This window comes from Chironomus tepperi, unplaced genomic scaffold (assembly GCF_022539635.2).
Source record: "Chironomus tepperi strain 1889 unplaced genomic scaffold, CSIRO-AGI_Ctep_v1 contig_364, whole genome shotgun sequence".
In the NCBI taxonomy this organism is placed as follows: Eukaryota; Metazoa; Arthropoda; class Insecta; order Diptera; family Chironomidae; genus Chironomus; species Chironomus tepperi.
The window spans coordinates 755,537-781,642 of record NW_027226486.1 but is presented as its reverse complement, the minus strand read 5'-3'; the positions used below and the strand labels follow the sequence as shown (position 1 = coordinate 781,642).

At 33.8% G+C, this 26,106-nt stretch overlaps 1 protein-coding gene across 1 annotated transcript; it reads right to left on the bottom strand.

Annotated features, from left to right (window-relative positions):
* Positions 1–252: 252 nt before the first annotated feature.
* LOC139095320 (uncharacterized) lies at positions 253–25,979 on the bottom strand. The gene is made up of 6 exons (XM_070646644.1): positions 25,638–25,979; positions 14,199–14,413; positions 11,864–11,999; positions 11,560–11,693; positions 4,819–5,041; positions 253–3,121 (listed from the first exon to the last, which is right to left on the bottom strand). The coding sequence occupies exons 1-6, from the start codon at positions 25,795–25,797 to the stop codon at positions 3,021–3,023; spliced, it is 969 nt and encodes a 322-aa protein (XP_070502745.1). The 5' UTR covers positions 25,798–25,979; the 3' UTR covers positions 253–3,020.
* Between the last annotated feature and the right edge of the window lie 127 nt (positions 25,980–26,106).

Genomic DNA, 26,106 nt, shown 5'->3' with positions numbered 1-26,106 from the left:
TAAAATTTGAACATTTAAAAAAAATTAAAAATTTTTCGAATTTTAAAATATTTTTCTTTTCGAATTGGAAAATTACTTTTAATTTTTTTCAAATTTAGAAAAAATCTTAAAAATTTTTAAATTTGAAAAACCATAATTTGTTTTAAAATTTAAAAATTTATAAATTTTTTAAAAATTAAATTTGAAAATAATTTTTTTAAAATTTAAAAAGTTTTAAATTTGAAAAAATTAAACCAATTAAGATCCTGATTATTTCCCACTCTATGAATAATAAAAAAAATTCCACTTTTCATTCTGATAACATTTTTTTCTCTTAACAATTATTGCACAAAACTTGTATCTCATGTATGTATATATATTCATATTTATAATTTTTTTTCTCCATGTATGCATATTCTTATGTATACATAAACTTATCATATTTATGTGTATGTATTAAATTTTTAATTAAACTTACTTTTAACCTTAACTTTTTCTCCTTTTTCTGCTGTTTAATTTCACATTAAACTTTTTTCTGTTCTACAAATCGCTTTTTAATTTAATTTTTTTTTTATTTTTTTTAATTTTTTTCTTTTTTCATTTTTTTTATATCACAATCATATATGAAACAAATTAATAATAAAAAAAGTTGTTCATTCTTTCTCATTTTTTTCTCCTTTTTTTCATCTCGTTTTTTATTTTTATTTTCATTGTTTCATTTAACTTGCATTGTTAGCTCTTCTATTGATAGAAGTTGTGGATGTAGATTGAGTATAATTAAGAGATAATCAAGCTTTTGATAAATATTTTCATTTAAAGTTGAGTATTCTGTTGAAGTGCAGGGTAGTCGCTGCAAGTTGGTATGAATACTAGCATTTTGAAGGAATTTGTGACTAAACTGCATGAAAATGGCCGAATTTCGAGCTGGGCTTCATAGCACATCTACTAAGCCCTGGGGATTGAGTCAAACTGCTCTGGGCTTAGAGTCAAGCTAACCTGGTTTCAGAGTCAATCTGACCTAGGTTAAGAGTCAAGCTGCCCTGGGATTAGAATCAATCTGACTTAGGTTAAGAGTCAAGTTGCCCTGGTGTTAGAGTCAATCTGACCTAGGTTAAGAGACAAGCTGCCCTGAGGTTAGAGTCAATCTGCCCTAGGTTAAGAGTCAAGTTGCCCTGGTGTTAGAGTCAATCTGACCTAGGTTAAGAGACAAGCTGCCCTGAGGTTAGAGTCAATCTGCCCTAGGTTAAGAGTCAAGTTGCCCTGGGGTAAGAGTCAATCTGACCTAGGTTAAGAGTCATGCTGCCCTGAGGTTAGAGTCAATCTGCCTTAGGTTAAGAGTCAAGTTGCCCTGGGGTAAGAGTCAATCTGACCTAGGCTAAGAGTCAAGCTGCCCTGGGGTTAGAGTAAATTTGACCTGGTGTCAGAGTCACTGAGGCCGAATTTGCAGCCATTTCTACGCCATGTACCTTTAATCCCATCCAAAATCAACTTCTAAAACCATTAAAATCCCCCCAAAAAATTCAAATCACGAAAACCGAAAATTTCCATTAAATCACCTCAAACCTCAACAAAATACAAAGTATACAAGCTCATTCTCTCCTTGAACTTTCCGTCTTATTGTTCAGCTCTTCCATTCTCTTCTTAACAAATCACATTCCTCACGAGCTCATTTGTCTTCCAAAATGTATTTAAAATGTTATATAATGCAACACGTACATTCGCATTCATTCTCAATTTTTTTCGAAAGCATCTTTCCTTGGAGCTTCTCTTTACCTACATACGTTTGCTTGTCTGTCAATATTTATCTTCATTTTAAAGTCAGTGGTGGGCAACCTTTTGGATTTTATGGGACAAAATAGTGGTTAGAGTCGACAGGAGCTGAACACTTGGAATGAAGCTCATGACAGTTAGAAGTAAGTGTGTCGCGACACACAGGTTGCCCACAACTGTTTCAAACAGAAAAAGATAGATGAAAAAATCAGCAAACGTTCGGTTTTGTGTTACTTAACTCAATTTATGAGTTTTACTTGAATTTGGGTAAATTGGGTAAATTTTTCAATGTTGCAAAGTTTTGGGGAAATGGAAGATCAAGTTTGATTCCAAATAGGTTAATATGGTGGACAACCTTTTACTTTTCCCGTCACATCTTAATGGGAATCTTCGACCAAAACATAAGGTTCATGGAATTTCCATAATTTTTGGCAGTACACTAGTGTACCGTGGCACACAGGTTGTCCAGCTCTAGATTAATCGATCAATATTGCAATCCAGTTTTACGCTAACCTTTTACTAGATTTGAACCGAATTCAACATTAACTCTGCGCAGTTGCATGTCCCAGAGTATGCATAATCCTAGGCTTTGAACACAACTATTCCAATAATGTACCTAGTTATACAATTCGTGTGCCATGAATCCATACACCAAGTTGATGTGTCCAGAAACAGTGAAAAAGCAGCCGTATCCGAATAGAGTTTCCCTGCGATCGAACCTGGGTCATTAGGGTCGGTAGGCCGTCACTCTAAATACTACACCACCACTGCATTCTGTATTGTCAGAGAAGTAAGCAAGTACTTAGAATATGGTGAAGGAATCGATGTCGATATCCTCATAAACCCCGCTCAAAGCTCTTCCAGCTCTTCCCTTAAATCCATTTACAAACTTCATTTCAATCAACATTTCAAAGGCTTGATTTCTGCATCATATCCATTCATATCCATTCAACATCATGTCATGAAACAATGAATGCATCAAACGAGGAAGCAGAAAAAAAAGTTTAAAAACGAGATAACATTTCCTTCTTTTTTTTTACATGTTCACTAAAAGTATAAAATATAAAATTACATGTACGATGCACTTCTCAATGTTTGAAGCAACAACAACAAAAAAAAAGTGGATAGAAGCATCTTTACATATACACACTCATTCATCAGTTTTGATAAAATCATAAAAATAAAATTGAAAAATTTTGTGGAGAAGGAAGTGGAAAAACTTTATCTTTTAGATTTTCATCGTTATTATTTAGTTTTCCATCTTAATTTAACTATCTCGAAAATTGTTGGTATATCAATGTGATGAAGGTAAATGCTATGATGCTGTATGTAAGTGATCCACTTCTTGTTTCTACAGCAATTGACGACGTAACTGTTTTTCGATTTCGGTTTTATTTTATTTTTGGGAAATAAAAGTTTGTTGATGTTGTTTTGTTGAAGCAGCAAACATTTTTTGGTATGGAAATAAAAAAAGAGAATAAAAAAAAGTTTTTAATTAATTTTCTATTTTATAAAAATCTTTTTTTTTTTTTAAATCATCATGTTGATGCTTGTGGAATTTGAGGTTTTTGATAGTCTAATTTGGAAAAGGTTTCAGGAAGTTGAATAGTCAATGGAGCATGTCTTAAAGGCTAAGTGATAGGGGGAGTTCTATTGTATAGAAATATATTGAAAATTGAAAAAATTTTGAATTTTAAAACTTTTAAATTTGAACAATTTTTGAAATTTTGAAACTTTTAAATTTGAGCAATTTTTGAATTTCGAAACTTTTAAATTTGAATAATTTTTGTATTTTAAAACTTTTGAATTTGAACAATTTTTGAAAATTAAAACTTTTAAATTTAAACAATTTTTAAATTTTGAAACTTTTAAATTTGAACGATTTTTGAATTTTAAAACTGTTAAATTTGAACAATTTTTGAATTTTAAAACTTTTGAATTTGAAATATTTTTGAATTTTAAAACTTTTAAATTTGAATAGTTTTTGAATTTTAAAACTTAAATTTGAACGATTTTTGAATTCTTAAACTTTTGAATTTTGTAATTTAAATTCTTAAATTCTAATAAAATTTTTATCAATTTTGACAAAATTCATTTAAAATTTTAATACAAAATTATCATTTTTCAAGGAATCTCCATCCATCCCACGCCATTCATCCCCCTATCAACCAATTTAAAAACAACACAAAAAAATTGATGTTCCTTAAAATAACTAACTCGATGTTGCTCATAGAAAAAGGTCATAATTGAGGGATTCACATAGAAAAATTTCTCCTACTCAATTGTCTAATAATAAGAAGAAATTTAATAATAATATAAAAAATTACGAGCAGAACAAGAAAGGATTTTTTTTTTTTTGCTCTAAATCGAAAAACTTTCACTATAAGCTCCAAGTTGTGGTTCAGAATTAGAAATGAAATTTTAATTAAGTTACTTAGAACATTCAAGAAGGTCAGAGAAACTTAATATTAATAATTTCTAGTTTGTATAAATTTTCAATGAGATTTCAAAGAATTAATTCAATTAAAAAACTTTATTTTCAAAAAATTGAAATAATTTATTTGAATATTTTAATTGGCCGTAAATCAAGTTTATATTCATAAATATTTTTACTATAATTTTATTAATAATCAACCTCAAATTCCACAAAACAGCCCGGGGGGTAATTTCTTCGGCATTTGTTTGGTACGGTGAGGTAAAGGCACATCACTTGAGCAGTTAGGTGATCTACTTAGTATGACTGAGTTGTACGTCAGTGATGTCACTTTACCACACCTCAACCGGTCTCTGGAAGGGCTAGTTCAAATAGCACAAATCGGTTAATCTCTTCCGGTTCAAATCCTTCATCAAACTTAAGTCAAGTCAATCAGATGTCGAGTTGTGGATCGATTAACCGATTTGTGCTACTCGAGTAGCTTTACTAGTCATAAAGCCACATTATCCATACTCAGAACTAGAGCTATACATTCCCTAACACGCAAAGAACAAACTCTTAAGAGCAGAGTAAGCCAAAATGACCAAACTCTCGATAGCTTGCTCTATGCATCACAAAAAACCCAACAAACTCACCTCTCGCTGGAATTGGATCCTTTTGTGGCACACCCAATTCCTTTTCCGTATATTCTTGATAGAAATTTCCTATTTGTGCCGTGCATCGTAATATTAATTGTCCACCACCACTCATCACTGGACCACCGCCAAAATGAATGCTTTGTAATTGAACTCGCATGTTGATCTTTGATGCTGTTCGTCCTTCAATTGTCTTGAAGTATTGGAGATCTGCTGAGTAGACCTGGATGATGTTAGGAAGATAGAAATGAGGGGAATGATTAGAAATTTTTCAATTTTGGATGATTTACATGCTAAAAACTGGACATTAATTTTATGGTTTTATAAGGAACGATAATAAGATCAAAGCCTGGGTTGATGTTGTTATGTTTTATAATCCTTAATCTGAATGAATCTGAGAATGAAAACGGCACAATTCCGTCATGGTTCAGTCAAGGTTCCATCATGGTTCAGCCAAGGTTCCGTCATGGTTCAGTGAAGGTTCCGTCAAGGTTCCGTCATGGTTCAGTCAAGGTTCCGTCATGGTTCAGTCAAAGTTCTTTCATAGTTCAGTCAAGGTTCCGCCATGGTTCAGTCAATATAGTCAATAGCTGTCGTTGGCGGATTCATATGCTGTGACTAAATTTGTCTATGACTAAGCCCCAAAAAGAGGCATTACAGAACGAAATAAATCTCAAAAATCAACCAAAAACATTCACAAATCCCAAAACAAAATCCAAAGCCCACCGTCAGTTTCCAAATTAAAGCCACAACAACTCGACTCTTAATCATGGTAAATTTCACGTTGCCCCGACGAAACAAATTATTAAATGCTTGGCAACGCCATCATCACGACCTTTTTGTCGCCAACCTCTTTCACACCTTCCACAGCCATCGTCTTTACCTCATCACATCTCAATCTCACAAAAAGAGCATTAACGTTATTTTTTTGAGTGGGTAGCAGCAACAACTTTGAATTGAAGTAAATTCTTCGTACTCAACATACACAAAAAAAAGAGCACATGATGAAAATGGAATCCATCATTCACGGCAGTTTTGTGTCACGTAGACACTTAGTAAAATCAAGAAATATTTTTAAGATTTATTCAAGGTGGCAAAAAGGGACACAAAAATGTGGATACACAGCCAGCGAACTGGAAATGGTTAAAATTAAAAGCTCAAAGGACATTTTCTTGTGCAAAGTATGCATCAAGAATTTGCCAACATTTAAAAAGTGAGATCTGGAGTGAAAAAATCACATTCTAGGTAGCACACACATAAACCTTGTCATCATGTTTGCGGTAAATTCCTCTGTGAATGACTGAGTGCACATGAGCATTTTTCAATTTTCATCATCAAAAAAGAGGAGCTTTTTTTTAATCTAAAAAGCAAGCACTGCACATTTATAGACACAATCATCCAACTGACGAGGAGATAAAATAAAAAGTAAGGAAATAAAATTTGAAATTGTTGCGGTCGCTGGAGTGAGTGGAGGGAGGATATAAAAAGGAGGCTGAAATGGAGAAGCATCAAAGCTTAAAACTTGTCGACAATAGAATGCAATTAAATTTTATGACAAACATTCTCAATCTCTATCATCTATGGATATAGAAGTGGAAGTAATGGAGTGGTTTGAGTTGGATTGTGGATAGAGCGCATTTTGTTAGGTAGCCTAATTTGTGGGAATGATTGGTATTGGATGAGGAAGAGCTTTAGGGGCCACTCATTCGTTACATCCCCTAAGAGCATTACTTAATATGTGAATGGTTCAATACCAGAGCCTAGACCCAAGTATGCCAATTGTCTAGATACATTTAGTTGTAAGCTATGATCGAAGCCACAAATGACATGAGACTCATGACATTTGGCACATTCGGCACACAGGTTGCCCACCATCGGCATAGACCAAAACTTTCAATTTAATCAGGTATACTTTGATAATAGTGATCTATAGAGACACCAAGCAGCCAAAAAGCAGCAAGAGGCACACCAAGGACGGTGATTGTCAACCAATCGACCCTAATAACCTGAGTTCCATCTTTAGGAAAGTCAAGTTGAGTTAAGAATGGAAGGATAATTATAAAGGAACACAAAAGAGCTAGTTAAGGACTCAAGCAAATGGTCAATATAGTCAAATCAACCAACATCCAGTGGATCTTATTAATATACCATAACCTCAAAATGGACAACTTATCGTCCCATTTAGTCCCTGTCGAGTAAATTCTGTTCTGCGGTTTACTTCAAATTAGCAATGCAATTTATACAGCAATCTGTGTCATCAACAGCATCACATTCTAAATCTAACTACATCACATCCAACAACTTCGCTAAATCTCATAGACAAATCACGAACATCAAAGCTCTCAAAACTTCTATGAACATAAAAAAAAAAGATTGAAAGCCTTGGATCTAAAATATTTGTCACATGCCGTTCCTTTTGTGTGTGCATCATCGTCAATGTTTGTCATAGTCAAAGATATGTATATGCCATATGTACTTGTGTACATTGTAGCTATAGAAAAATCCTATGAAAATATTTGCGCATCAAATGCTGCTACTTTATGCTTTACGAGATAAAAAGCAGGCAAGCAGCAACAAGGCAGAATGTTAGACACAATGAATATTTTCTTCTCTCTCTCTCTACTTGCTGCTGCTGCTGTTGCTGTTGCTGTATGTATGTTTGCTTTTTGTATAATTTTTCTCACTCACTTCCACAATGTGCTGATAACAAATCCGCATTCAGTCGGGAAGGAGGAAATCTTTTTTTTTTTGAGTTATCGCTTGGCTTTAGCTTCACTGAATTGTAAATATGTAGCTGAATACGTATTGAGTCGTGAATATAATCCAATATTGATTTTATCGCAATATAAATTGATATTGAGATACCAAATGTCAATTTTTTGATGCTCAAAATGGACTCACAATTCAAATATTTGATGCAGTTGATGTAAAATTTTTATGACAGATGACCGACATTATGTGTAGTATGCAGATGTTGATGAAATTGGAGCGTGAAAAAGATGTTTTTTGTTTTGGATTGAAATAATTTGAATTTGCATGAATGGAGGTTTAATGGATTGGGTTAGGTTAGTGCTCTTGTGACTGATTGTATGATTTTTAGATGGGGTGACTTATGGTAGGAATGATTGTTGCTTTTATTGATCTAGATTGCCTAAGACAGCGGTAGACAACTTTTTAGTTCACGTGGAAGACCAAAATGGTAAGCCTTGACCAAAACCGCACTCGGCATATGGTTCATTGTGTTTCCAAAAAATTCTGGACTGTACACCAGTGTGCCGCGGCTCATAGGTTTTCAACCACTGGTCTAAAATATTGATTTTCGTTGATATTGACAGTTAAAAGGCGGTAACAAGCGATACTCGATTTGATACCCTTATGGATTGACGGTAAAGTATAGATTTGGCCAGATTGTACCGTTTTTACTGCAAAAAATGCAATTTACTGCACTGTATCGCTCGGAATATAATTATAAATGCACCCAACCAGCATATCATAATCACTAGAACATCACCACACTCTCATGTTGACAGCAAAATATTTAAATGACATGAAGGTGTTGCTAATTGCCGTTAGCAATATAATTGATAAATGTAGCAATTTCCATGCCTTTACAAATAATTTAATTGAATTTCTCTGTTTAAATAGATTAAATTGAATTCCAAGAAGGAATGTTAATCACTAACAGATGTGTTATACATCCACAAGTCACAAAGAAACAAAATTTCTAAGAAAGACCTTCCAATAAATTCTCACAAAAACCAAAAGAAAAGGCAATAATTAAGAAATTCCTTTTCAAGGAACTTCTAATTATTCAATCAATACCGGAATTATGCAATTCAATGCTTTTGATTAAGCTACATACTAGTTCTTTTATTCTCTAATTTTCTCGTCTTAATTATTTTTCTTTGTCCTGATTGAATAATCTATAATTAATCTTATGAATTCAATAGCCCCAAAAAAAAGCAAAATCTCATGAGGAACTGAGGAACTAAAACTTTTCTATTTATTCATTAATTCACATTCATTCCCCCTTTTTTGCTTTTCTTCGATCGAAACTTTATTATACTAATTGAAGTAGAAAGTTTTCTATGCCATAATTCATTCATATATACAACTTTTATTTTTTTTTCAAAATTATTGGATTTTTTTTTTTTGCTTGAAATTTAAATTTATTTTCTTAAGATAAACTTCTTTTATATCCTTCATTTCTAAAGTTTATTTAATTTGGCTAATGGCCATTTTCCCCTTTTTTTGTTGCTTTTTTGCTTGAACTTATAAAACTCATTCTTATTCAAATCTAAAATTATCAAACGGATTTCTCTTAATTATATTTTCTTTTCTTTTAAACAATGAGCTGGAAAAATATATTTAAAAAATATTAAATTGAATTTTTAGATGTATGACGTAGGTTTGATGTATCCGTGGGAATCAGATGAAGAAGGCTTTTCTATTAAGCAATTTAGCAAAGCATTTAATACTTCATCAAAGCTATTTTAATTACCAGCAAATGGAGGTCGCTGTCATGAAGCATCCACAAAGCTACCAAATTGAGTAGCTTGGGATAGTCAGGCTATATTTCAATATGTACTGATCGAGGAATTTAGATGTCAATTTCAAGCAGTGAAAATTTATTTTTTATTCCACATTAAATTTAAAATAGCTGCTAATAAGTCTATTTCTTGGAAATCGTTTATTTGTAAACAAGCAGCTAAGCAGACATAACCAGACACAACTTTAGTTCAACAGACACATGGCTGTGGCTTTTTTTAACAAACAACGACTTCATTTTCACAGCGGAGTATGTAAAAGGACATCATAACCATTAGTCTACAACCTCACCAAGTAAACCACATTTAAGTCAACATACTCAGTATTAAAGCAACTTTCAAGTCAATTCCAAAGCTACAACTTCTAAATTTTTAAAAATAAACTTCAAGTTAAACCATCAAAACAGTGCAAAAAGGCAAACAAGATTCAACATTTTTAAAATCCTGTGACATGTGAAAATATTTTTGTTTCATGCCATGTCTTGCACTGCCAACCTCAAGTTGTTCTAATGAAAGAAGTTCCATACATAAACTGGACATATAATGCACATATGAAGCAAGGAATAAATCTCTTACGTTATGTTTTTGTTAGCACAAAACTTCATGCATGTGTGTGGATCTTATTTGAGAGTGGCATTTGCAACTCATTGCATATCATGTTATAGTTGTGAAAATATTATCATTGCCATTGCATGTATGTTGAAATGGATTAAAAGCTTCATATGAAATGTTTTTCAAAAAGCTCAACTTGTTAGGATAAAATAAATTTTAGTTCCTTTTTTTCATCTTTTTCTTTTCATTTTATGCCTGAAGAAATATCAACATTACGGTCGCTCTACTCTCAGATCCTTCTTTTTTGTGTGTGTGTCGACATAAAAAACTAAAAACTTTTCATTTTACAAAGCAAATACGAATGTGCTTCGGGGGATATTTTTAAGTGCTGTTAACATATTTTATTATTATTTGTTAGGGAATTCAAGGAAATGGAAGGAGTTTTTTTGGTCATGCGATAAGAATACAACAGGGATAAGCATAAATTAGAGGTTTGTTGTGGATAATAAAAGGTCAATTGGCACGGCGTTTGAAACTGTCGACTTTGTGGCTAATGAATTATGGTTTGGCTGGAGGGTGTGCTTTATGGTTTCTAGTAATGCTGAGCTCAAAGGAGACTTGAATATTATAGTGTAAAGTCAACGTTACGATAAAACTCGAATGTTTTATGGAATCGAGCCCAATCCATCATGGCATATCCCAACACAATCACTAACCGGCAAAAAATGCTTTTGAGAACTTCTTATACTTAAATATTGGGTTCGACTAAGAAGCACAGGTCTCCACTTCCTGCATTTTAAGTCCTTAGGGCAGCATATTTAGGCTGTTCCTCATAATTCGTCCAAGGTTGCAAGTCTGCATTGTTGAACTGAACGAGCCCTACTTAAATATCCTAGTTGATCTTAGCCTAGCATTTTCGCAGCGTATTCTACACTTGGAACAAACTCTTGGCCGGAAGTAGTTTAAACTTTATAGGGAATAGTTTGTGGCACGGAGTGTAGTTTAAAGCATAATTGACAGTATTCAGAGGAACGCCCGGATTCAACTGGTCCAGAAACCCTTCTGCATTGTGAATATGTCTCCAAATTGAATTGTACAGTTGCTTCCAAAATTGAGTCCACTTAATTGAGGCTTGAAACGCACTGATTTATATATGTACAAAAATCATCAAAATACATGATCAAATCTGAATAAGCCCTCAATTTCGGGAACCATGCTACGATGTGGAGCTTAGGCTACTACAAAAAGATTCCCATCTGACTCGAATGCTGGCCTTATCCCAAATTTTGTTACAAATTATTAGAACCGTCTGCGCCATGATGTCAATTTGCCCGCGTGGACCACTTAAAATTATAACATTTGAACTAAAATCCCAAAAATTAGAAACTAAAAGTCCCAAACAACTATCAAAATCCGATACCGAAATAATCATCACATCCCCTAACAACCACCTACACACATGCATTCATATATATGCAACTGCACAGAACATCGTGCTGTTTATTTTATTTTATGTGTTATAAATTTTCTTATTATCGTTCCAACTTTATACACTCCTCCCAGTTATATGACATGTATTTTTAGTATCATAGGAATAATAATAATAACAATAAAAAGCACTAAATACGAAAAAGCTACTCACCACAATATTGTTAATTGTAAGCGTTAACTCAGCTTGTGGTCTCGATGGCGGTGAACTACAATTTGCTCTCAGCACATCACCCGGCTCATAACGATCATATTCTGTCCATAATGTTGGACGTGACTCTGGCAACTCTGTATGTGGTAAAGTTTTTGGTTTGTCACAGTTTTTTATTGTTGTTGTTGTGGACGGACATAGAAGTGAGAATTAATCATTAATATTTCATCATTTTACAGATGCCTGACTCATTTTGCATGCTTAAAACTCAAAATTCCACTTAATTTCTATAAATTAATTTACTCACCAACTACAGTCATTTGTGCTGCTGCTGATGCTGTTGAAAATGATTGTGAATCGGCCGTCACTTCACATGAAAAGTTCCCCGAGAGTCCAAAACTTACATTTTTAATTACCACTTGAGTAGCATTTGATGCATTCGTCTGTGGATTAATAAAATTATGGGAAAATTTTTGTTACTTATTTTTCAAGTGCTGCAGATCATTTAACTTTATATAATTTTATTTTTTTGAGAAGTTCAAGGAGTTTGTAATAATAATGATGGAATTATGTTGAAGTTTGATGAGAATGCTGAAGATACTTGAGATGTTTTTGGATTGTTGAGTGACTGCTGAATTTTAGTTTGGTGAATTGCGGGGGTTATTGAGGGGTTTTTTACATTTGTTAGCCAATATGGCTCGGTACGGTTATGGTTTCAATCTTAGGGACTTAATTGGTAGACATTTGCTAGACACCGGTCTTAAGACGCATCCAAGGGTTCTAAAATTATACAATTTTGTAAAGTTTATCCTTTGAGTCACCTTATGTATATGAAAACGTGAAGTTGTTTTAGCAGCACTGTTAAGACTGATTTGGACCAATTTTTACAGTTGAAAATTCAGTTATCTGTATTGTGCCGCTCGGGTTATCAATATGAAGCTCCAATTTTTCGGATAGAATTACTTTTTGGTATAATACAAACTGAAAATGCTGCTTTAATTCTTCAGTTGGAATTTTCAGACAAAAATGTAATCTAAGGAGTAGTTTAGCTCTTACTATAAAGTGTAAGCCTAGGATTGAGTGCAGGCGGTTTGGAGTGCTGGGGATTTGGAGTATCATTCACTGAATTTGTCGATATAATCATCAAAGTCGAGGAGATGATAAACACAATACTGGCCGTTCACTTGTTACGTATTGCTCAGAAGCAGGGGGTAATTGATGAAAATGTCTAGTTTTTTTAGGGTTCTCAGTCCCAGGATCAAAATGTACGTAATCCCGGGATTCATTTCCAAAATTTCGGAATTGCATATAAATCAATCCCTGGATTGAAAACAGTAAGTTTTAACTTTACGGATGTAAACGGCTCCAAATATTTCTTTCTGGTCCAGTCTCAAGCACAATTACTCCCTACCTCTAACAGGCAAAGATCATAGAGCTTGCTCATCTTGAATATACGAAATGAGCACACTTGTGAGAGTTGCTCTCAACTTACTCTATACTTCTTGGGGGCACTTCTTTGTCCAGTATCCAATGACTCTCTACAGTATCCGCAATATTAAAAACCCCTCAAAAAAATTCTTACCATTACTCATTTCCATAGAATAAAAAACTTCTCAAACATGAAAAAAAGACTCATCATTTAAGTCTGTAAGTGTCTGATGCTCATAAATCCACATTATTTTGATATCTCGATGCATGATAAAAATCACAAGCAATATCATTTGTAATCATTTGAATGCATTTTTACACATAAAGAATATTCTGTCATCATAAAAATATTATTTTTTTTATGTGCTTCTCATTCTCATTTTTATGACGTTAAATATTTTTTTTATGTCATGCATTCATGACTCTTAAAAAGTGATATTTTATTCCACTATTTCACTCGTAATATTTTTATAGATTTTTCAATTCCAATAGCAAAGCTCCCTCGACCGCTATCTGAGATAGATAATCATTCGATCATATTTTATTAGCAAAAGTTTTTTATGGGTTTGGTGGGGTTATGGAGATTGTTTTGGCTGAGTGGCTGTAAAGGTTATTTTTTGGTGGTACGAATTATCTGATTTGAGGAGTTATGCTAAGTATTTAGTTAGCTTGAGCTAGGTTAAATGCTATAATGTCTCGAATGTGAACATATCCAAGCTTTTGGCCATTGATTGTTAGTAATTATGATCTAAATTGGATCAGGGTGGCCTTAATTGTACCAGAGTGGCCTAAATTGGACCAAAGTGGCCTAAATTGGGCCAGGGTGTGCTTAATTGGACCAGAGTAGCCTAAATTGGACCAGCATTCTATGACATATAAGTCCAAGCAATACGCTGCAGCAAAATTGATTTTTCGATGTCAAACTGACTCAAAAACAACTGTCCCGGTGCCTTAAGAGCACTTCTAGGTCATTGAAATGTTTTTTTTTGTCCCATCAGTGACGTAAGTGATGGGAACGGCGTCTATACACCCAATCAGGGATGATCCAGTGCAGCTTATTCGGTCTTTCAGACACTTAAGACTCTCCATATCCTCAAAAAACAGCCATATGATGAATAACCTTACTTAAAATTCGCTTAACCGACCATCAACTCATCAATCGTCTCTCAAACTTCCACAATTTTATGTTTCATATCTCATAATATTCTACTTACATCAACATTTATTCCAGATAATGGAAAAACTCTTTTCATCGGATGCTGTGATGGTGAATATCTATAAAATTCACCCGATCCACGATAAAATTGCAAAGACAATAGCGGTGCACCATCTAAATCGTAAAGACATTTTAACGTTGCACTCTGTCCACGTCGTACAGCAACTGGCTCAACAACAAGGCGTATCGATCGTATAGCACCATTACTGAGACCTGCGAATGAAAGATAATAATAAAAATAAATGATTAAATCCATGAAATTTAATGTCAATTGCAGTCATCATTTTTGTGTGTTTTTGCGTGTCAATAATGTTAAGTCGAGCACATTTCGACAACGTGTGAATCTAATATGAATCACGAAGCTTTTTTGCCAAATTCTTCTTTTGAGAACGCGAATGAGTCACATAAATTGCAGATGTTCCTTGCCTTTTTTTGTGCTTTCTCATATGCTACACATTTTAAGTGTGTCGTCGTATATTATGGATGATGCTTTTATGAAAATAAATAGATTTTGGGTATTTAGATAAATTAATGTGCTGTGATTTGTGTGAAGTCTTATACATCTAAAGTTCATTCTTGGAATATTCAGAAGGTCAACTGTGTGGATTATTGTGTGACTATGTACATATCTATTAGATGTGTAGAGAATTAGTTGAAATAAATTGACCTTATATCTACTGTGTGTTTTCTTGGTATACTTTAGTGGAAAATCAGCTCATATGTTTGTGTTTCCAAGTTAGTTTTAAGATAGCTTAAAGCATGGTCAACCAAATTCAACTAGCTTCCGGAATTCCCAGAATTTTATTGTTCATTTTTGAAAAAAAAAGTCATTGTTCGGTAACAAAAATTAGTGAACTGTCCCTAAAGTATGAATTCTCGTAACAGAGACATGGAACCAAACTTTTTCGAATCCGAATCGATACCAGAGTCACGTCGACCAGAGTAACCATTTTGATTCTTAACTCGATGTACCATTAGGGATTTTCAGACGTGGTCGAGGCTTCTGACTCTCAATCCCATGTAATCTCGATTTTAATCCAGGTCAGGGTCTCGAAAATTCATCAAAATGGATGTGACTTCCATGAAAATGGGTCTAAATCTGCGTAATGCTTGCTATAATAGACATCATTATCGAACAATCCTTTTCATTTCCTTCATTTCTTCCATAAACATTCTCTTTCAAATAGTACAGATCTTTCTTTGTTCATAGAATTTTATGTCAATATTGATTTTCCACCCACATAAATTAATCGAAAATGATTTCAAAAAGGAAGAAGAAGAGCTTTAAATTTATTTAATAAGTTTAACAACAAATGATGAATGAAGGGCAATAAGATTATTTTGTTTGTAGAAGAAGAAGGCTTAAAAATGAGCTTTTTTACAGTGTTGATGACTTGATGGGTTTTGTGGGATATTGGATGTTAGGAAGGATTGTAATCAAGGTTGTCTTCATGGTAGCAAAGTGGACTGTATTATTAGGATCAAGTCACATTATCTCAATGACAGTATCTGAGTCGTCATTTAGTAGCTTCTTGGCTTTCACTAAAAGATTCGCTTGACTGCCGTGTGGACAACAATTAAGTTTGTTGTTTGATTAGTTGCATATCTAGTTCAAAGGACAACTAAGCTACCAAATTTGACTAGATTGTTCCTTTGAAGTCTAATTGAGCTCGGCCATTTAAAACGAATTGTCGACGCTCTTATCATTATGCAACTGCAACTAAATTGATAATAGATTAATAAGCTACATCATTTGCTTGAATAATTCTTATCCTTGCTTCAGACACAACTGATTCAAACTTTTTCTCAAACCTAATGCAAACACCCAAAAACACCAACACTGATTTTGATTTGATTAATGAGAAAATTGAATTGAAAAATCCTAAATTCTTTGAGTACACAGACTTTACTCTTTAAATTTGAACAGTAAGACAAGCTGAAGGAAACCTCACAAAATTCTGTGCCACAACAAAAAAAACTTTTCATTCAAGACAAAATATTACTTCCTACATAAAATTTTGCATAATTTTTTTTTTTTTGCTATTCACCCCACACAACTTTAAGAGTTGCTGAATATAAAAAAAAAAATTAAAATTCCTCCATCCTTAATAAGCTTTTCCTCGTATTTTCTCTCTTTTCGCAATTTCCTTCGTCATTAAGATTCATTTTGCGTAATTGGCAGCATTTGTTGAGTAAACATCTCGATTGATTTTACATTTTACATTTAAGAAATGCTTTCCCATTCCAAGTTCCATAATCGGATCTTTAAGAAAATGCTAGAACTTGTTCATTTTAAAGCACAATAGGGAAAAAGCATTTTCACACGCTTCAATTGCTCTTTTCAACAACATTACAACTCCACATTATTTATAAATGATTCTTTTCTGTTCATTTATGCTGAAAACCACATCACATTTTCCCTATTACTTCATACAATGAACATGTGTGTGCACATTTGTATGTGTGTCTGTATGTGCTTCATATCAGCTCCAACTAAACCAACCATTGATAAATGACTCCATTCTTATACAAAAAAAAACAGCATATACATTTACACTTAATGGAAGTGAGGGCACAAGAAAAATTACTGGCACGATTCCACATCCGAATGGAACATCCATGAATAATTTAATTTGAGCACGTAAATAGCAGCACATAATTAAAAAGCTTTTTTATTTTCGCTTACGACTTAAGCCATAAATAATGTGTCTTTGCGTTTTTCAATAGCTGCTGAAAAAATTCTGGCACTGTCGGAAGATAATGTAAAATTTAAATGAATAACAAATTTACTTTTGTGGAAGGGAATGTTAGGGGATGTTCGGGAATTAAGTCATGCTTAGGGGGTCTCTGTTACTGCAATTGTCTGAAGCATCCCGAACCTTAGTTCATGAATTTGTGACAAGGATTAAGATGAGGACAAAGTGGGGTGTAAAATTGCCTTTCTTAGCGTCACGTAATTTACGAACATTCCCTTTAGTGATGAATTATTCCTTTTTTCATCTCTTGGTGGGTGCAGGTTACGAAATTATTTTTGGTTGTGAACATTTTTTGGCAATATTTTATGTGTAAATTAAGCAATTTGCATTTATTTGTTTGTTTTGGATGTCAGAGTTGGATCTGGTCGGGTGTAATTGACTACATAAATTGAATGCTGGTTTATGGCAAGGAAAGAAGCTGTCGACAGAAATAGTGTCACACTTGTAATTGATGATAGGCAAGCGATAGCCAGCGATAGGGCCAGCTTCAGGAGAAGCTGACTGACGGAGGTCATGGATCACACTTGGTCTGTACGGCCAGCGAAGTAAGTAAGTTATGTCATATTGGATGCAATAGAGTTGGATGGAAGGCCATTTGTAGTAATCTAGACCTTTTTTTGGAGTATGGTTCTAGTAAGTAAGTAAAAGGACATAGTGGTGTAGATGTGGAATCTCTAGACATTCGGAGAGGACCCCTCAAGTCTTGTAAATGGCAACAAGATGGTAAGAGATCAAATAGCCAACCTATGAACTCATCTCTATGGATGCCTTAGTTCTTGTTTAATTTGCGGAGCTCTTTTTTTCATTTTGCCGTTCTAGTCATGAAGTTTAGTTCGAGTATTGAGTATGAATACCTGAGTTTTGAGGTATAATGTGTCTTTATTGCTACATAAGTATATTCACAAGAATCTACTGTTAACTATATGATTACAGTAGAGTAGTGAACTGGGTATTTCCAAGTAACACAACCTCTAAAATAGAGCAATTCAATACTTTTTGATCAAAATTGACAGCATTGTCTTAAAATCAACTCCAAAAACAAGTTCACAATTCTAATCCCCATTCTATCCCTTCATCCAACCCACAACACCCTCCCAACCATCCTGTCTCATTACCAACAAAAAAAAGCACAAATGTCAAAATATGCAAATAAAATAGCAAAAAAAGGTCTCGAAACTTCAAAATAAAATTATCGTCATTAGACGTCGTGCTTAGAATATAAAGGAATAAAAATTTTTGTTGTGTTTGCAGAAATGAAAATTCCGTGGGATTGGCTGACGCCATTGGGCTTAAACAAATAGAAAATAAAAAGGGCACAAAAAGGTAGTCGAGTACTGATGAAAGATAACTTAATTATGATTACTTTCATTCGTTAATTATACGCCATTTATGGCCGAAAATTTCTCCTCATTCTCACTTTTTTATATTAGCTGCTGACGCTTTTCTTCGTGTGTGTTCAAATATGTGCTGAGTTTTAGGAAATGGGGATGGGCTACTCAGAATAAAAAAAGTAAAATAAATATGCAATTTAAACTAATATAAAAGTTATAAAACCTAAGTGTAATTGGTTAATTGGAATGAATATTGAGAAATTAAAGGCACAGGAAATTAGCAATTGATAATAACAGGGGTGGATATTAAAATTTTATGGCGAGAGTTAACGAGCTTTTTTTTTTTGGTTGAGGTTGTATGACATGAGAAAATTATTGCTTGGGGAACTTTTAATGTGGAAATTTTTTAGATAACAAAAATTGTTTGAGAATCAAATTAAATAGTATTAAGGTTGTGAAATTGATGGGTATTCATGGGATTCTTTGGATTGTTCTTAATCAAGTCATTTTGCTGATGACATTTGATATGAGGATGAAAATGTTTTTTAAACTAATATATAATAATTGACATGGTTAGTATGGTTTCTCGATGTCAAGACTTGGATCTGGAAATTCATTAAGTTCCGCCCAGATCTCGGGAACTAGATTTCTGGAAAGCATAACGCTCACATAGTCACCATCGTCATTATCTGCTCGAATTAGCAACTAATTTTGACATCCTCAACTAGAATTGTATGTTTCAAGAAGACTATTGAGGTTATTCTCGCAAAATTCTAGACCCTCTTCATCTCTAAAGGTTACGAAATTTTCGAACGTTTTCAATTTGAAGAGTTACACTTAAAGAGTATCAACTTATTGACAGTTACTAACAATTGGATAGCGTTATGTTATCTAAGCATCTGTTAAGAAGCATGTCGAATAACCAGAGCTTGAAGTCGACTCATATTTTGTATGGAAAAGTCGACATAAGTTGAAACGACTTCATATGAAATTGTTATCGATTTCGAGCTCTGCGAATAACACAAGTCGATTGATCGATTTAAAATCCAGCAACAGACCAGCGAGTATCTGGCATGATGCGGGCATGATGCAGGATGAAACTGAATTTGACACCAAGTTAGAGTCATGACGAGCTTGGCTCCTATTTTAAAGCAATTATTTAATTCATTCAATTCAAAATGAGTTTGGAATGAACTAACAATTGACTTGTACAGACAGCTAAGTAGACAAACTATTAAGAGCAACGAATACAGAATAGTCACTTGAAGAAGCTTATTGTTAAACATAAAACTGCTGTGCTTAAGTTTTCCAAGAATTAGGTTTAATAATCCCTTTATTCCCTTAACAGCGAATCAATTGTTTCAAGAATTTTAGACAAAAAGTCTCAACAACCTTCAACATTAATAATTTTTATATCTATAAACCTGTTCAATCTCGCTTAATTTCATCAGAATTATGAAAATACCCTCTTGGATACAATCATTAGAATTTAATTAACAAATACTATGAAAAATTTACGTCAAATTTACTCAAGAAACGCTAAATTACACTCAATTATCCTAAAAAGGCTTTTCTGAGAAGCACGGAAACATCCAAAATCCACTCAAAAGAGATGAAAATTATTTCCAAGAACAGAAAATTTTCAACCCACAGCATCATCAAAGCTTCTCTTTAAATCCATCGACTATAATTTTCCATCCAAAACTTCCAAATTCCTCTCAATTGTGAGCTCAACTTAGCATAAAGCTCACGCTTCCATTTAATAAGGCATGGATATAACTTTAATAATTTAATTTCTTTTATTGCCCAACACAGCACCGGTCGGACAATGCAAACAACTGAAAAACACCGTGAAATGATATCGCATGCCACGATGATGATGCCAATTATGAGTCTTTTGCCTTTACTTTTGCACCACACCTTTTTTTTCGTGTCTTATTAGTAGTGAGTAGCTTCTCTGCTTTACATGCCTTGCTCTTTTCATTTGAATGAACGTTGAATCATAAATAAATAAAAAATGAAGCCATAATGTTGAGGTGAGCGCCTATTTTTTATTTTTTTGTTCATGCCTTCCTTCATCATAATCATAATTTGACTCCTTTTTCATGCCTTGCTAAGCATTTTCATCGTGATTTTTTTTAATAACATTAAGATTAAGGAATGAGGAAATTTGTTGGAATCACGCTCATATTTTTATGATTTGGTGGAAATTCCTGGTGTTGAAAGTGGACAGATAGTTGGTCTATCTGAGGACTGAGGACTGAAAGAACTGAGAGACTGAGAGAGACTGAGAGAGACTGAGAGAGACTGAGAGACTGAGAGGACTGAGAAGACTGAGAGGACAGAGAGGATTGAAAGGACTGAGAGACTAGATGAGACTAGATGAGACTACAAATATGCCATTCAGGTTAAGCGCCCCTAGAAAGTTTTCAATATTTCCTAAAATTCCCACCAAAATCCCCACAAGGACACAAACAAAATCCAACCATACTTTCCACTCCGCTGTTGAATGTGTCTACGGAATTTACTTATTTATTCTTTCTCTTCAGGTGTAATTTTCTCCCCGCCGCTTGCCGGGCTGTGAAAAGGGTTCGTTATAAGACACAAATTATTTTTCGTGTGGTGAAAAATGTAATATTGGGCTTGGCATTTATTAGTCGTTACTACAAGGTGATTTGGATTAGATAATGCAAATTGTTCTGTGTCATGTAATTTTTCATTTTTTTTAGTCATTTTATACAGGAAGTGTAAGAGGATTTATGGGGTGGTGATGGCGTGACTTATGGTTGGAGATGGTGATGTGGATGGAGAATGGATGTGATGGGAGGGGGATGGGGTGTTGGTAGTGAGAGGTTTGGTGATTGTTGAGGATTTTGGAGGTTTTGATGGATAATTTGTGAGTTTTGTAGCTTAATATTGCTTGTAATGGCCAGACCTGCCTCAAATCTCACTGATTCCCACTTAAGTCATCCAATTGAGTCCATACAACATGACTAGAAACCCCACAATCCAAATTATGCTAATAAGTCCACAACCTCATATGACATTGACATAAACATTACATATATTACATTAATAAATTTCAATATTCATAAAAATTAAGGTTAAGGCATAGAAAATCACTCAACAATGTTAATTCAATTATACTCATCATGTCTATTACGACAGCAAGGAATGGAATGAAAAATTCCCATAGATAGACTTAGGAATCCATAGAAATATAAAAATAATGTTTAATTTACATACACATTAAAAATTATGGAAATTCAATTACTTAATATTGTTTCCCTTTTTTTTCTCAGTCTAGTGACAAGCACATGAAGGCATGAACGACATGAAAATTCCCATCAATTTTTATTTACTTCTTATTTCACTGGAAAAAAAAAAGTTTTCTAATAAAAATTTTCTCCTCTATTGCCTTAAAACTCATTAACATTAAAAGGTATAATCCTCTGCCTTTCAATCGCTTTAAGCTTCTTTCTATGGCATATACAAAAAATTGTTGTTGAATGAGATTGAGTTTTTGAGTATTTAGGATTGGACTGGAACGCATTTGGTTGATTGTAGGATAGGAATTTTAGGGATTACAATAAAAATGGCAGAATTAGTATTGAATTAAGAATGTGGAGCTAATCAGTCACTTATTTGTCAATCAAGTGAGCCTAACAATCTACTGATGATTTCCCGGGTGGCACTCGATTCACAGAATTCAAAAACATAATACATGTGGCCCTAGTCGCTGCTAGCTTCATTTTTCGTCGGGGAAGCAGTCTATCCAAGTCACGAATTGAGTCGAAGTCAAACAAGACTCTGATAAATTCAGTGTTCGTTGGTCTAGCAAGCCACCATCCCTAAACACACGCTAAGATGGTATCTGGCTAAGATAGAGTCTGGGAACAATACTATACCGACTTAATTCCATGTTTCATGCTAAATTTTGAATTGTACTGCTCTAACCTTAGTCTGACGCCGATTTATTCTAACTGGACTTTTCTGAAGCATGTCTATCAACAACTACAACATAACTGCTTATTACACTAATCAATTCACTTGTTAGTCAACCCTAAGAACGCTCCAAGGAACTCCATGTAACCAAGACTCTCTATTTACTAACTGAAAGCTAGCTCCACTTGAGCAAAACAGGCAGCAATCGTTGGACTGACTATGAAATGCCAGATTTATAACTTAACTTCCGGTCGATTAATGGCTGCTTATTTCATTTCGGATGATAGAATTTTGACTAGCCTTTAGTCACTTTCCAACGATTGGGTTGGTAGAACCAGCCATCAAGACAGACTAAGCACAACAACCCCATCTTTCCATCCACATCCAACTTTTCAAAAAAAATACTTTTCTCATAAAGATTTTCTCCTACCTTAAAAGGTGGCAAAAAAAAGAAACTTCATCCGATTCTTTATTCAATGCCATTTGGGATGTGTCTATAATGAGCATTAAACCTATTACAATTCACTCACTACTGCCGAAAAATCCCCAAAACGTACTTTTCTCATTTCTTTCGCAGAACTTCTCATTTTGCTTCGCTTTTTTATGTCATTGATCCTCATCAGTATCATCATCAACGATAGAAGCAAAAGCAATTTAATTTCTCGTTCTCAATTCCCACCTTCCGGGGCTTAAAGCAGCAAGTGAACAGAAAAGGCTCATGTGTACACCAAAAAAAGAGTAAAGAGCCAACCTTTCGGTTCAATTCTCAATTAGTCGCCCCGAGTGAGTAATCTATTCATAATTAGTCACATTTCTCTATGTGTACATCCTTACTGCTATTCCCTGTGTCTTTTATTCATTAATTATAGTCACACACAATAGAATTGGAACCACTGAATGGCGGTGTGGGAGTGAAGAAAAAAGTTTTGGGAATATACTTTTTTTGTGTGTGGGAATCGACAGGATTTTTGGAAGTGATGGGGTGGATTGATTTGTGCAGATTGTCTTATGGGGGATTGAGATGAGGATGTGTCACATTTAGAAGGACTCTGTGATTGTGGCATGGAGCACGCAATTAAGCAACAGATGCTTCTTATTACAAATAGGCCAACTTTTTAGTTATGTCACTGTTTCATCACCTTTATGTCGCTCCCACGTCGTTGTTACATCTCTCCTACAACACCCTTACGTTGCTTCCACGTTGCCGTAACGTAACTGCCACGTTGCCTTAAAATCACTGCCATGTCACCAATACGTCGCTGCCACATCACCGATACGTTGCTCACCTTGCCGTTACTTCACAACCACGTTGGTTTTACATCGCTACCACGTCTGTGTTACATCGATGCCACGTATCTGTTACGTCGCTGCAACGTCTCTGGTACAATACTGCCAAGTCTCTGTTACGTTGCTGCCACGTCTCTGTTACGTCGCTGCCTCGTCTCTGGTACAATACTGCCAAGTCTCTGTTACGTTGCTGCCACGTCTCTGCTACGTAATAAGCAATAAGATGCAAAGTAGCGTTGATGTTGTGTGATGCTTGAGTTATCTATTTAAATTCACATAGCATGCAACAATCTATACAACATGCGCTCCCTCAATATCATCCACTAAATACCCATCCATACTCAAAACCCTATAAACGTTACTCCATCCTCATACATAAAAATTTCTGTATTATTATTGTTATTTCACAGAAGAAAACTTTCTATAACATCACTGTTTGGTGCCTTTAATTTACTTTATGAGGACGTACGCGGCAACAGTAGCTATTAAACAGATAACAAGAAGCACACACAGACAAAAAAAGGGACAAAATGAGGAAATTAATGTTCGAGGACCTTTTTTACATCTCACGCAATACGAAAAAAACTTTCATTTTGTTTGCAGCTCTTTTTGTTCCCAGCCTTTCCACTCCATGTGTCACATGGTATGAGAAGTTTTTTTTGTATGTGACACATGAAAATCTGTTTATTGCTGTTTGTTTGCTTGTTGTTTCTCTTCTTTATCATGTTCCTACTCATTCTCCTTTTTTAAAAAGGATTAAAGCACAGACGAATATACAAAAAAATTTCAAAAAAATTAAATGAAAATGAAAACGAGTGGAAAATTTAGTGGAAAATGCGGCCTTGGGACATAAAAATGAGAAACATCCGATTGTGATGAGAAAATATTTTTTGTGGATTTTTTTTTTGGCTGCTTGAAGATGGAACAAAATTTTTGAAAGGTTAAATTGAAAAGGCTTTGGATGGGGTTAATTAATTCCTTTGAAAACCTTTCATAAATGAGAATTTACAGATGAATATACCTTTTTTTGTAATTTAAATTTGTGCCAGGTTGAGTTAAAGCGATGTGGAGGATATTTTTAAATTTATCGTGAAAAATTTGTATTTTTGGAACTGAATTTGAATGAAAATTGATGAAATTATGTATTTTTAGGGGCATAACTTAGAGCATATCCAAATTTATGGCCGAAAACTCTTCAAAATTGATTGTTTAAGCTGATAACACTTGAGAGTGATCTTTAAAATTCCAGAGGGAGCCCAAAGGGTTCCAGATTTATGTAGAGGCTGATATTACAAGAAGAGTCAAAGTAATCAGGCTCCGATGTGCTGGACATGTTATTTGAAGACTTGTAGACTAAACAAGGTCTTTAAATCAGACTTTGTGGATGGTAAGCGAGCTTGTATATCGAAGAATTCCTGGAAGGAGGCAGGCGGAAGCCGGTGATAGAACCAGATTTAGATGAAGAGGGAGGGTCTGGGTACCATTCCAATTTATTGACCCTTAACTCAATTATTCCAATTCTAAAGCTTCTCCTGGACCACCTTAAATCATATTCATAAATAGCGACAGACCTTCCAGTCTCAAATTTTACCAAAAAACCCAAACACAGCTTTAAAGAACCTTGAACATTTGCGTCTAAATTTATCATGAAATAACGTAAACAATTTTAAATCCCATCAATTATTCAAAAGCTTCTTATTTTGCTTTCTAATTAATTATATTTTCCCATTGCAAAATTTTGTTTTCTGATTTCTGCCAAAAAAAGAAGTTCGTGACTTTTTTTGTACAAACATAATTTTTGTGCCTTCCTAAGTATTTATTTATTTCCTTATTGATGACCAAGAACAAACAAGAAATAAATCAAGTCAATAGGAAAATTATTTTTTTCTTTCTACAGCCTAAATTTCCTTTGAGAAATGAACAAAAAAAAGAGCCGAAATCAGCACAAAGCCTACACAATTGTCTACGAGTGCTCGTGTAGCAGTAAAGTAAATACAAAAAAAAAGTCAATCAAAAATCTTCAAAAATGAACAATAATTTGTGTTTATTTTCAATTCCGTTGACAGTCTTTGTATGGCTTCGGGAAATAATGACTTGTAAATATGTTGGTCTACTTACCAATGTTACCTAGTAATTGAAGAATGACTCCTATGCTTATAAGTCTACGTAGCATGTCCATTTTTGAATATTTTCGATTCATTGTGATATTTTTACTAATTTGATTTGATGGATTAATTGATAATGCTGGATTTTGGTTGGTTTTGCTGTCTATCGTCATATTTTTTGAATTTTAGGTGATTTGTATGGGGGTAGTTGGGGGTGTTGCTGAATATTTTGGATTGTTGACGTCACTGAATTATTTTGTTAATTTTAATTTGAATTTTTTGAGTTTTTTTTAATTTTGAATTTTTCTTAATTTTTTTTTGAATTTTTATCGCATTTTTTATTTAAGTTTTTGAAAATTATGAAGTTTTTTATTTAAATTTTCAATTTTTAAATAGTTTTAATTATTTTAAATTAAAAAAAAATTATTTCAATTTTTTAAATTTTTAATTTTCACTTTTTCAATTTTTTGAAATTTTTAATT

What these genes read in the sequence shown, in the direction of transcription:
- LOC139095320 (XM_070646644.1), bottom strand. Translation starts at nt 25,797, where the DNA reads ATGACGATAGACAGCAAAACCAACCAAAATCCAGCATTATCAATTAAT. An exon ending in TCAATTACTAGGTAACATTG is followed by an intron (nt 14,414 to 25,637) that starts GTAAGTAGACCA and finishes TTTCATTCGCAG; the next exon opens with GTCTCAGTAATGGTGCTATA. An exon ending in TTACAATTAACAATATTGTG is followed by an intron (nt 5,042 to 11,559) that starts GTGAGTAGCTTT and finishes AACATCATCCAG; the next exon opens with GTCTACTCAGCAGATCTCCA.